Genomic DNA, 13,119 nt, shown 5'->3' with positions numbered 1-13,119 from the left:
AACTGTAGTAACAAAACATTTGCAGTTGAGAGTGGGGTATTTTGAGTACGTACTTGTAAATATATTTCAATGATATCACCACAAAAGTAATTTCTTGTTGATGATAAGAAACAATAAAAGTGAATTGAAACGATAGTACAATATTTTTATTCTCTTTTTTAATATATCGATTAAATTTTATACCATATGCTACATAAGGCTTGCTTTTATATAAAACATTACATATTTACTTTCATATACAGTTAATTCAGTTCTAGTGACCCGCTCATATACTGATTAAGTGTATGAGCGGGTCACAATGGTATCAACAGCTTATGCTTGGCGTACACGGTAAATAACTTGCAGTGGCTTTCGAAGTTACAATGTAAGAGGTAAGTCATTTATTTCGTCTCTCAAAAGTTTTTCCGTGAACTCCACCCGGATAAAATCCGGATCCAGTCATTAAAGAGAATTCAACTAAACTTATTTCATATATTCACATAGAGCCTCTTTGTAGAGAATTCATAAATGAAGAATCCACTAAAATCCTTGAAGCTATGCATGTCATTCTAGACTGATAGATAAAAGATAAACTATCAACAACACCAAGTTTTATGTTATTTCACATAGAAAAAGTCATTTATTGTCGTTTCTGAGAGAGTTTACAGTGTCTTGCGTAATTGTAACGTATCATATAATTTTTTCTTCTGGAAGATTCTTCCGCTTCCAATACATCGCTACATAGTCAACAGCGCTCAGCTTTGTCGCTTCAACAATACCAATATATGTATCACTGATTTTAGACCACGCATGCTATATATATAAAACAATTGTGGTAGAATTAAAAGCACATCAGTTAACGTATCATTTGTTTACACAGAACTATCAAGATGGACGTATCTAATGACTACCTTCACAGTTCACGTGTCTGCAAAAAATTAGTAAAGTGTGTGATGCAATGCGCTGCAGTGACCACCAACGTCGCAGTTCAAGCGAAGGCTGTAAATTAGTCGTATTTTACGACTGAATTGTTTGGTAAAGTTAGCCACGTGTTATATTTCCAGCCGGACGACGTAAAGATACTCGCCAGGGTTTGCGTCGCTCCTTCCGTAAATTGTCAAAGACGATTTTAAAGTGGAACATTTATTTATAAGCAATACGAAAAACCACTAGTATGTTAACTGCAATGTGATTTATTTAGCAATGTTTAAAATAGAAATAAAATGTAAAAATAAACATTTTTTTATTTATATTACCGTCTATTGTCGAATGCAATGAATGTTTAATAAGACATTCATTTCATTCAAGTCATTTTAACCTATAGACGCCCATTGCAAGAGCGAGTCCATAAGGGGGAATTACCATAATCGCCATGCTTGCCAGGTGGGTTGACGATTGCGGTTTGGTATTATGATATATAGAGGATTATGAGCAGAAGCAGTCTTTTATAATAAACTCACAAAGTGTGACTTATATATAAGACTGTATTCTAGAAATCGAATCCACGACCTATGATCACAAGTGTAAGTACTCACAACTGGACTACCGGTTGCAGAAGCGATGTCCCCGCCCACTGCCACTCAGACTCAGTCAGACGTGCTATTCTTCGAGCAATATTAGTGACCAATTAATTCTCTATTTATTTACATATTTAATGTAAATTTACAAAGATATTTTGCGCTGTTTTTAAAAGTTATGATACATTTTCATTAGTACATTAATTTTGCGCCATCTGTTATATTGTCAAAAACAGTAATTAACTAACTGGCGAGTAGAGCTTAACCCGTAATAGCCTAGAGTTTCAATTTTGATACCAATCTTTTAAACCGAATGTTCACATTGCTATTAGTTTTTTTATAGGTTGGCTGTACGAATTTTACTTTTTTATAATGTTCTTTCCAACGAAATTTAAAAAAAATCTATTTTTCCCTTCATCTAGATCCTCAAGCAATCAGAGTAATATTAAATAAAAGCACTTTCGTAAATCAGGCTATTAAGGTTTAAAAAAGTGAGAGAGATACCGTTGACGGCGGTGCTCATGATTGTATTTCAATGGAGATACAGTTCACGGAGTAGTAACTTGAAGTATTACAAATATTTAAACCCTTCCAACGCCTCTTACATTATCTTTAATTTAATTATGGTATATATGAAAGGTATTGGTGTATATAAACACACACACACACACACACACACATGTATCTATATATATATATCTAATATATAAAATTCTCGTGTCACGGTGTTCGAACTTGAACTCCTCTGAAACGGCTTGACTGATTTTTACCATATTTAATATGCGTATTCAGTAGGTCTGAGAATCGGCTACTATCTATTTTCTATACCCCTAAGTGATAAAGGTTGTTCACACTTAGAAATTTTATTTTTTATTTTTTAACGAAATTTTTTGTTTTTATTTTTTTATGATACAGCATACAAGAATACATACAACCATAAATTTTCACCTCTCTACGATCAACCCTTATTTTTTATTTGTAAATTAAAATATCATTTTTTTTTGCAAAACAACGTTTGCGGGATCAGCTAGTATATATATATAAAGGATGGCGACGGTGGCCTACGTCGGTTGATATAATTTCTTCCATGTATACAATAATTAAATATAAATATATAAATATATGAAGATATATATGTAGCCTTTGGTACAGCGCAAAAAGTTGGCAGATCATATATTTAGCTAAAGTTTTAAATGGTTCTGTCGATTGCCCCGACCTTATTGGTTCTATATTGATACATGTCCTAAAAATCCCCGATAAATTTATGTTGCGTGCTCCGAGTGGGTAGGATATATCAGTCGAAGAATTAAATTTGATCTGTTACTGTCAATACACTTGCATTAAATTGTAAATACTTGTACAATTTCTTTGGTTATTGATTTTAAAGTAACGACATTTTTTTATTTCATATGTTATAATTATATATATCTTTAGATTATTTGTTAAAATTTGTTTCACATCCTATATATGATGTATAGCTTTGTTGAGTAACTTAGATGTATAATTTTGACCCCCTATTGTGCAAGCCTATTATTAGGTAAGTAGTTATTAACAAAATAAAAAAATAAAAATTGGAGTATGTCAAAAGGTTTGTATATTTCATTAATAACTTTAAATTAAAAAGTAAGCTTAATCAGAGTACTTACGAACTCTTACAATTCAAGTTCGAATCAAGTTCAAAAAGTATATCTCTTCCGGAAATTTACGCCAATATTCTCTTAATCTCTAGGAAGCTAGAGTTACATACAATGGTGCTTGTAACCAAAACTGTCACGATATTATCATAAATATATCTATGTAGAGAAAACAATACATTTCCGGTATTTAGATATATAAAAATCAACTGACAGAAAATTTATTTTTACAAGTAAATGCATGAGCATAATATATGAATACCACAGATTATAAAATTGGAACGCAAATTTATACTTTAGTAAAACGAAGAATCATTTTCTATTTAGTTTTCAGATAAAATTTTACGTCGTTCAATAAAATAAAGTTATATGGAGAGAACACTTTTATTACAATTGTATTATAACATATTGTGTACTGAATTATTTCGTAGCAAAAATGCTTGTTTTTTTCTTATTGTTCGCAAGTGATTGTTCCGCTTCAAAATCGTCTTTGAGAATTTACGGAGGAAGGGACGCGAGTCCTGGCGAGTATCCTTACGTCGTACGGCTTGAAATCCGCCGCGTAGCCAATTTAAAAAATAATACAATTGTTGCTGAACACGACCACGTGTGTACTGCGTCCGCGCTTACTGCGACGTGGGCGGTCACCGCGGCGCATTGCATCACCGATTTAAGCAATCATTTTCTCGGAGACCCGTGGACTGAGGAGAAACTAATTGTGAGATACGGCCACGTCGATAATTCTGTGTGGATGAATGATACGTTTAGTGATGTCATTTCAACTGTACCACATCCGTTATATACTTACACGTATGGAATGTACAATGTAAAATCCTTGTCGGAAAACGATATAGGTCTTGTGGAAACATCATCTATGCCGCTGAAACGTTTTATAAAGCTAAGTTCCGTTGACTATATGTCCATGTATGGACATGAAGCTGTTATTGCGGGTTATGGTTTAACTACGAAGAGACTTCCGGGAGGAGAAATTATAACTGATGATACATTACAATTGCGCAAGCCACTGCAAGTTCTTTCGGTGATGATAACAAAATGTTCGGAGTATGAGCAGCTTTTGCCGTCTCTTTGCTTGGCACCAAGATGTGGTCACACTGTCATCGTGTGCGATGGAGATTCTGGTGGCCCGCTTATCCACCCGTCAGGCATATCTGGTGTTCTGTCGCTTGCAGAAGGTTCAGGGTATTGCTTACATGAAGCTCCAAAGGTTGTTGGACACCAAGTTGGTGTAATGACACCGATAAGTCCGTATATTGAATGGATTTATAGTTATGTAAGAACTTAAAAAAACTGAGTAGATCCAACCAACCATGGTTATAGAAGTAGCTCGAAGAATTATTTGTCTGACCTGGCAGTCGGCAGAGCGACCCCTCGTTGTGTTGACCACGAGCCGGTAACACCATAGCATAGTCAACTTCGTAGGAAGTCACTGTATGCATGCAAAGCAAGACCGGTCATCGTATCGATATTTCTGGGAAGCCTGTACCTTGCATCTATCGTCTATCGGCAGTAAAATCTTTGTAAAACTTGAGCAAGACAATTTCGGGTACTGTTTTTGTAAATAAATAAAGTTTTTAACATTTATAGTTTTATATTTTATGCAGAATTTTCAAATCACCGACGGTTGCTATTAAATCGCACACATTTTCTGTTACTTAAACAAGGCTGACATAAAGACATCATCATTTATTCCTACGTCCTAATGATGGGGCAGAAGGCGTCCACAGTTCGTTTCCATCCCGAGCGGTCTTGAGTCTCGCGCTTAACTTCGCTCCACGTAATTCCAACTGCCTTCAATTCTGCAGTGATCGTCCGCTGCCAGGTTTAATTTGGGCGGTCACGTCTTCGCTTTCTTTGAGGATTCCATTCTAGGGCTTACCTAGGTATGTGATCAGGGTGCCTTCGAAGCGTGTGGCCTATTCAGTTCCACTTGTGGCGTTTGATCTGCTGGTCGATCGGCGTCTCACTGCAGCGTTTCCAGAGGTCTACGTCGAAGACAGTTGTTAACAAAGACTTGGCGACGCGTCAGCCGACGCGTGATATCTATAACAACGTTCCACGTGTCGTATCCATATAGCAACACAGTTTTCACGTTGGACCGGAATATTTTAAGCTTGACTCTGCTCACAGCAGACATCACGACATGGTAATTCTGAAATAGATTCTCCACAAGCAGCGAATATTTCATAACTTGTCTTACTCCTATGGAATGACTCTTGCGTCTATTTGAAAAAAAAGTCGTCTTGTAGACAATACATGTAGAAAGGTGTGAACAGAGATACCTACAAACCTTTGGTGCCCCGATACATTTATTATTCTTATAAGAATGCTACTGTTTTAAAATGTATGTTTTAATATGTACTTACAATCATGAATTATAGAAGTCTATTTTCTAAAATAGCTTTATTATAAATCTATGTTCATTTCGTTTCTAATACCTAATATTATTAATATATTTACGAAAAGCGTCTAATTCTACAGAAATAGCAGTCCTGAGGCAGCCTATCAAAGCAAGGCAAGTTTAATAAATTATATTCCAAGATTACCATATTGCATAAACATCATATTCTGAGAATACAAGTTTCATTTAACCTATTTACTTGCCATAATTACTTATCTTAAATATAATAAAATCCTTTGATATTAACCTGTTCAAAGTCACTTTTGTCTTAAATATCTTAACACGGTTTATTTCTCTAGCTTTGATATAGTGCAAACAATACATCATATTGTTTGTTTGTTTCATACGCTATACATAAAATTTATTATACTACAGTACCCAGCAATAAATATTACACATGGAAAGAGAAAATCAGCTAATTTCAGCTTCGTAGAGCATTATCTCTATTCTACACTACGTATTTCATGCGACAGAGATAACGCTCTACGAAGTCGATATTAACCGATTGTCTCTTTCTAAAGGTCGATGTGCAATATTTATCGCCAGGTACTGTATTTTCGTTTAGTAATTTTGTCAAAGTAAAGCTTTTCTGTTCTGCTTCGAGCAGTGATAGCCCGGCGGTAGAGAATTAAGACTTGTGATCAAAAGTCGCGAATTCGATTCCCGGGAATCTATCTTATATATTTCACACTATTTACCTTAATTATATAGAATTACTTCTCAATCGCGGCAATCGCACAACTTACCAGCCAAATGTGGCGATAACAGTATATATATATCCATATCTTCGAAGGCCTATATGCTTTGCAGTGGCCTCTATGAGCTGAAACAACGACGACAAATTGAAATTTTTATAATTTTCAAAAACTAATGTTTGCATTTATGTAAAAGGTGACGAAAATATAGACATGACATATTTATAATTTGATAGAGTAAATGAAAGTCTGTGTTAGTTTTTACACTGAAAAATCTTTTTAAATAACACTCCCATACTGGACGTAGGCTTGCCTTATAAATGTGTTGCTTGTGCTCTGGAACTAAAGCGCCTTCTATTCATTGGCATACGACGAAGTTAACAAAAGAATCGTTTTTAGCTTACATTACATACATGTACATATTCAAATCTATTAACTGATCTCAATTATTGTGTATCTTTAAATTTGACTTTTAACTCGAAAATTTGATTTTTTTATTAACTTTAACCAAAAACATTAGACTATAATTTAAAAAATTAAACAAACAATAATTAAAATTTTAATACTACGGGGGACTGGAAAGTAATGTCGCTTTCTTAAGTTACATCTTTAACAAGTTATTATTTCTAATCAACAATATATTCACCTTCGTTATCAATAACCTTTTGCTATCTAGTATACAAAATCAATGTCGGAGCGGTAAAAATCAATCAGTTTTTCTGTAAAATCGTCGCCAGAAACGACATTACTTTCCTCTAATCCTGTCCGCCTAATAGTTTATTTATTTTTTACCTTCTAACTCTTCACATGAACGCAACACATTAAAAGAGGTAAATATTTTTACAGTGGCCTCACAATTTAATCATAATAATATCATGTACGTTTACAATTATTTCAATATACTAAAATTTAAAGGGAAATAGCGTATTTTCAAGTAACCCAGAAACTCTGTCTGTACCAAAGTTTAGACTGCAAAAAGTCTTAATTTCCTTTGTAATAAACGGAATCAGATATTTTAATAGAATTCCAAAAAACATTGGACTACCATTTACAAAATTCAAAACACATGTTAAAAGTAAATTGACCGAAAAGGCTTAATATTCAATAAACGAATATTTAAATGACAAAAATCCTTAGCAGTGACATCGCTGGATTGTTTTGATTTCATTTAGACCATATCTTATAAAGTGTGTATATAAATCTGTATTGTTAAACTTTACTAAAATATGTTTTATTGTGGAGTTTTTTCCTGTTTCCGCAAATATAACAACCTTTCAAACGAGATTAATAATAAATAAATAAATTAATAATTAGACGATCAATAAAAGTTCTGCTAAAAATTCCGATGTTGAATAAATGAATATTATTTTTATCTGTATCTTAGTCATAACCCTTAAAATATAACATTTCGTTCATAAATCTATAGAAAGCAAAGTCGAAGAGGAAATAATTTAAAGAATTCTTGTTTAAAATAAAAAAAATTTCAGTCAGAAAAAATATATTTTAAAATAGTTAAACTTTATCGATATGAGATATTATAACACATACGATTTATGGGAAAATCATTTATTATTACTACACTCAGTATAGGCATGTTATACTTTTGTACAGGGATATCGAATATGAGATTTTACATTATTCTTTTCTTATCAATAGCCAATGATGTATTCGCACAGGTAACATTCGGTAAAGAGCCTTATACACGCGCCACACCTTATAGGGCAAAAGGTAATGTACAATTTATATTTGTCTTTACAATAATTCATCTGTTCACGTTCAGTGTGTTAGGTTCCATATATACTTACGTAGTAAGTTCTATTGTAAAATAAAATCTCAAAGATTCTGAAAAACAAAATCTGGTACAACATCAAGTATGTTATCTGCACGGGGTTTGAAATCACACTTATTATTGGCACAGTATTTACCAAATATGTCTCCTCAAATAAGATCACATAAACACATTGAATTTGACAATAAATAAACCTTTTCTTTAATTAGTATACAGGTGATTTTTTATATGTAGATGTAAATGTTCAAAAGGGTAAATAAGTAGCTGTAAAAAAGTTAAATTTTTGATACTAGTTACCAATAAATGATATTGATAAATCTAGAATATGTTATACTATTTCTTTTATTTGAATACGAAACACTCATGACTTCTGTCAGTATAAAGTCTTCAAGGACAGATAATAAATAATAATTAATATTAATATGTCGTCATTTCAGCCCATAGACGCCCACTGCAAGGTATAGGTCTCTCTAAAGATATCTGTGGGCGATATACCATAATCGCCATGTTTAGCAGGCGGGTTGGCGATCGCAATGTGGTATTATAGTACGCAGAGGACGCTGCTGTTCATCCTCTGGAAACTTGTTTGTGAGCAGTGGTAACACTATATAATTAAATATTTAATGGAATCAGGCGTTACCTTCCTCCAGTGTTCCTCAGTCCTTTGTGACGAGAGTTGACTCTGTGTTTGGCACTAATCGGTGTAACATAACTCCTGAAGATGCCCCGTGGAGGGGTACAACACGTGTTGAGTAATTTGGCGGTGGCGGTTATGTGATTCGCATTGTTTGCCGCATACGCATTTATCAGCGGGCTGACGGGCGGTGCATTTCATTGCACGACTACCACTGCATGTGCGGAAGTGGCTAAATATTGGTCCTTTTATTACCTATATAATTAATGCACAAAATGTAAACTATATAACTTTGTATCTCAGGAATCGAATCCGCGACCAGCTACTGAGCTACCACTGCTCAGTCATTTTAATATGTAAACCGAATTTCTAAAAAGCATCTTCTATATTATGATTACGATATTTATTATTTCTGACCATTGATTTTTAGATATAATGTACCATATAATAATTTACAGCAAAAGAGCTATATATAGAGCATTCATCCCTTTAGAGCTTCTTACACTTATTACCAATCATCCTGTACATTTATACCGTGTGATACGGAAACCGATAGAAACTCTTTGTAATTCAGTGGTTATGGAGAGTCGTTTGAAATTTGTTCTAGAATATTCCTCCTGTAATATTCATTCGATGATTTCGAATATAAAGTCTTGGATTTTCGACACTCCGTTAGCGATAGTGCTGGGTAATGACGTGTATGTAAAGATAAAAAAAATATTGTAAATAAAGACGTAATTTCGTTTGAAAAACAGTTAACTGTCTTGTTTTACAAGACAGATTCTTATTGGAATCTGGACTCTAATTTGTTGATTTTGAGTATAAAATACTTTAATTAAAATTAAGATTTCTTTTGGACCTCTAAGCGTATCTATAAATAGGTCTTGTTATGGTCGTCGAAAGAACCTAGATGCATGCGATTCCAACCGGTCCTATTGTAAATCTATGCTGAAATGATGATCATGTCAGCTGAGAGACAAACACTGTAAGGCGCAGGCCTTCCCCAAACATCGCCAGCTATTACCTGAGATCTTGACTGTGTCGTTAGTCTACCTAATGGTAGGTCTACCTAATGGTGGGTCCACCGAATGGTTGATCTATCTAATGGTTGATCTATCCAATGGTTGATCTATCTAATGGTTGATCTATCTGATGGTTGGTCTACCTAATAATGGGTCTACCTAATGGTTGGTTTACCTAATGGTTGGTCTACCTAATGGTGGGTTTACCTATTGGTTGGTCTACCTTACGGCGTATCTACCTAATGGTGGGTCTACCTATGCCGAGTCTACTGGTTTAAGGGCGCAAATCAAGAACCTTACAGCCCCAGTAGTCGTAGATTTCACTAGCAATATGCTCCGCCGACCGTCAATTCAAAAGAGCAGTTCTTCGAGCTACGTAGTGATCTTTGTTTTGAGAATCTCTTCATTTCTGGTTGATGATGATGATGATATGTGTTGGTTAATTTTTGCAACTACCGTTTTTTTATAATTAGTTAGAAAGAAGAATTTTTAATTGAATTAGCATTTTTTTTCAGTTAGTCTCAAAATGTGTCTCCTAAAACCAGACCCCGGGCCGTGTCGCGGTGATATAGCCATGTATTATTTCAAACCGGAAACGATGGATTGTGTAAGATTCAGTTGGGGCGGATGTCAGGGTAACGGAAATAGATTTGATACAAAAAAAGAATGTCTAGACTCATGTTTGAGTCATCCAAAAAGTCATAGTAAGTGTTAGAGATTTGTTTATTTATTTATTTCGAAAGAATATCTTATGTTAAGAAGGTTTTATATTTGCTTGATCGCTTTAAGATATATATATATATATATATATATATATATATATATATATATATATATAATCATATATATATATATATATGATTTCACCACCACGATATCTTGAAACACAAGGCTTAGAGACTTGAAATTTAGTAAAAATATTCCTTTAGCTAAGTAAAGGTCACCTATGAACAAATTCCACAAAATTACCCCTTCGAGAGGTTTAAGAGGTGTTCATCAAAGAAATGCGTATAACAAAACATACAGTTAAAAGTAAAGTTCATTTATTCAACATTGGACCTTTTGAAAAATAAAATATCTCTTAGTAAATTATCATTTTTTTAAACATTTCACAGACGTACGACCACCGTGGTGTTCGTTAACGTTCGATTACGGCTTTTGTTTCGGCGCAGTTAAACGATGGTACTTCGACGCGCAATGGAAGGTGTGCAAGGAGACTATATACTCCGGCTGTGGCGGAAATAAAAATAATTTCTACAATTTAGCGCAGGTAAGATACTTTCACACTAACCTGAACCTAATGTACTACAGCGAAAATGATTTTCCGGAGCAGAGAAAATGATATATACTAATATTGATAAACGTTGAACAATTATATTTAAAGCAAAACCAAGATATAGTTTAATATACTGTAATCTGTGATCTTTGGGGATGCTTATGCCTTCCAGAAGGCTTCTACCAATATGATGATGATTTTGATAGGTGTAAAAACTTTGAAGAGGTGAATTTATTTCTCATTTGCCATAAAAACGCTTTAAAAATTTTTAAAATTTGCAATTTCAAAATTACACCTTTTTAAAATCACGGTGTTTAAATTTGTCACTTTAAAATATGCATTTTTTTATTGCGAGAGGCAGATAACTTTATGTCTATTGAGATAGATACAACTAGATTTTTTTTACTATATCATCATTATGCTACTTAATATTTCTTAAGCTTTTGATTTTCTAATAAGGCCGTTCAATACAACGAAACTGGATCATCCTAATAACTAGAAGGTACGCATTCCAAGCAAAGGAGGAGTGAAAGTAAAGCCAGTACTACTTTCCTTCAATAATATTTTCACTTTTACAGTGCGACTCGATATGCCGCTTCAATAAAGGTACTATACGGGAAAAGGCTGAAGTATTTGGCGATCCGAAGAAAGTTTTAATAATAAATCCACCAAACGCTTCTACGGCTAAGGCTCAAAAATGAACAACGAATTTGAAATATGAAGGAAGAATACACATAACCGTTTATTTATTTCATTTACCTTATGTTGCCGTTCTAATACGTTTATTAATGGATCATAAAAATAAATATTATTTGAATGAACACACCTTGTTTGATATAGTTCAACCAGAACCTCTGTACCGAACGATATGTATGCTGACTTTTATAACACACGGTACAGCTGTTACAATCGGACTATAAATACAAAATCAGAGGAGAGTTTTACTTAAAACATAACAGGTGGCGCAAAAATAATGTTATAATTTAAATAAGCAGCCATCTTGTTATTAATTAAAAATGAGCTCTTTAGTTTTTTTTTTTTTTAAAATTAAAGTGTGAAATAGGGCAAAAGTTGTGTTATAATTTAAATAGGCAGCCATCTTGTTATAAATTAAAAATGAGCCCTTAAGTTGACAAAAAATTTAAAGTGTGAGATTGAGTACGTTAATTAAAAAAAGATATATCGCTCAAGTGGCCATCATCTTAGTTGACGCATAATTGTGCACATTTTACTGCATTTTGAATCGTTGCTTACAAAACAACTATAAATTCGCGACAACACCAACAGCAGCCATGTTCTCTAACGGAAGAACAATACGAGTCTAATCACTTCTTGCGACACTTCTAGTGGACCCAGTTTATAGAGGCGCTTGGTCAAACGCTTGATTGCACCATGCTCCACCCAGCACATGGAACAGAACGAGGAGAATAAAGACGACTAAATTCAAGCTGCGTTAAAACAACACATTGAATATTTATCGAATAAGTAGTAACCATAATTGTACTTTCTCGAGGTGTGTATCATCCCATCGCATATTTCCAACAAAAAAATCCACCAAGACGTGTTTTTAATTGAATAATAAAAACCAGTTTAACTATATGAATAAATAAATAGAGATATCTGTATCAGCTGGATACAGCGAATTCTAATTGAAAAAATGTTTTATTTAAATAGATTACAAAGTAAGAAAAACCCATTTTAAGTATAATTTTGTACCTAGATCCGTTATAAATTTTATTGTAATAGTTTAAACATCTTTACGACATTTTTATCTACCATAAACCAATTGCTGACTTGACCCGTTTCCATTTAAAATGTTTTACGATTTTATTTTACTGCTGTCCGTATTGGGTATGTATTTTAATTTTTATTACAATACATTTTTTATTTAGAATTTTTAGAATAACTTTTTTACTTTCACCGTAGATAATCCTATCTATGGTGAAAGATTCCAGCCATGAACTCTTGCCATGCCTATTCAAGTAGTTGTCGGAGGTTCTATACTCGAAGTTGCAGACGACTATACCTGGGACAAACCGTCTAACTTAGTATGTCCAACTTTAAGAAAGAGATCACTCGCCGAATCCAACTCGGATGGGCCGCGTTTGGGAAGCTCCGAAACATCTCGTCCAAAATACCGCAATGTTTGTAGAC

General features: G+C 33.7%; 2 protein-coding genes across 2 annotated transcripts; both read left to right on the top strand.

Moving 5' to 3' along the window:
- Positions 1-3,566: 3,566 nt before the first annotated feature.
- LOC137926513 (trypsin eta-like) lies at positions 3,567-4,433 on the top strand. The gene has a single exon (XM_068770135.1). The coding sequence runs from the start codon at positions 3,567-3,569 to the stop codon at positions 4,431-4,433; it is 867 nt and encodes a 288-aa protein (XP_068626236.1).
- A 3,383-nt stretch (positions 4,434-7,816) lies between these two features.
- LOC137925644 (BPTI/Kunitz domain-containing protein-like) lies at positions 7,817-11,766 on the top strand. The gene is made up of 4 exons (XM_068769119.1): positions 7,817-7,972; positions 10,205-10,393; positions 10,805-10,959; positions 11,544-11,766. The coding sequence occupies exons 1-4, from the start codon at positions 7,837-7,839 to the stop codon at positions 11,664-11,666; spliced, it is 603 nt and encodes a 200-aa protein (XP_068625220.1). The 5' UTR covers positions 7,817-7,836; the 3' UTR covers positions 11,667-11,766.
- The last annotated feature ends 1,353 nt before the right edge of the window (positions 11,767-13,119 follow it).

This window comes from Battus philenor, unplaced genomic scaffold, assembly GCF_028537555.1.
Source record: "Battus philenor isolate CCGP_79_NKW_IND1 unplaced genomic scaffold, ilBatPhil1.0.hap1 SCAF_10, whole genome shotgun sequence".
NCBI classification, from domain to species: domain Eukaryota; kingdom Metazoa; phylum Arthropoda; class Insecta; order Lepidoptera; family Papilionidae; genus Battus; species Battus philenor.
Note: the sequence above shows the minus strand (reverse complement) of the source record. Positions and strands in the feature narration are given on the sequence as shown.

Excerpts from the sequence above, each read along its gene's own strand:
- LOC137925644 (XM_068769119.1), top strand. The coding sequence starts at position 7,837 with ATGTTATACTTTTGTACAGGGATATCGAATATGAGATTTTACATTATT. Across the intron at positions 7,973-10,204 it reads CACACCTTATAGGGCAAAAG|TTAGTCTCAAAATGTGTCTC; the intron begins GTAATGTACAAT and ends ATTTTTTTTCAG. Across the intron at positions 10,960-11,543 it reads ATTTCTACAATTTAGCGCAG|TGCGACTCGATATGCCGCTT; the intron begins GTAAGATACTTT and ends TCACTTTTACAG.
- LOC137926513 (XM_068770135.1), top strand. The coding sequence starts at position 3,567 with ATGCTTGTTTTTTTCTTATTGTTCGCAAGTGATTGTTCCGCTTCAAAA.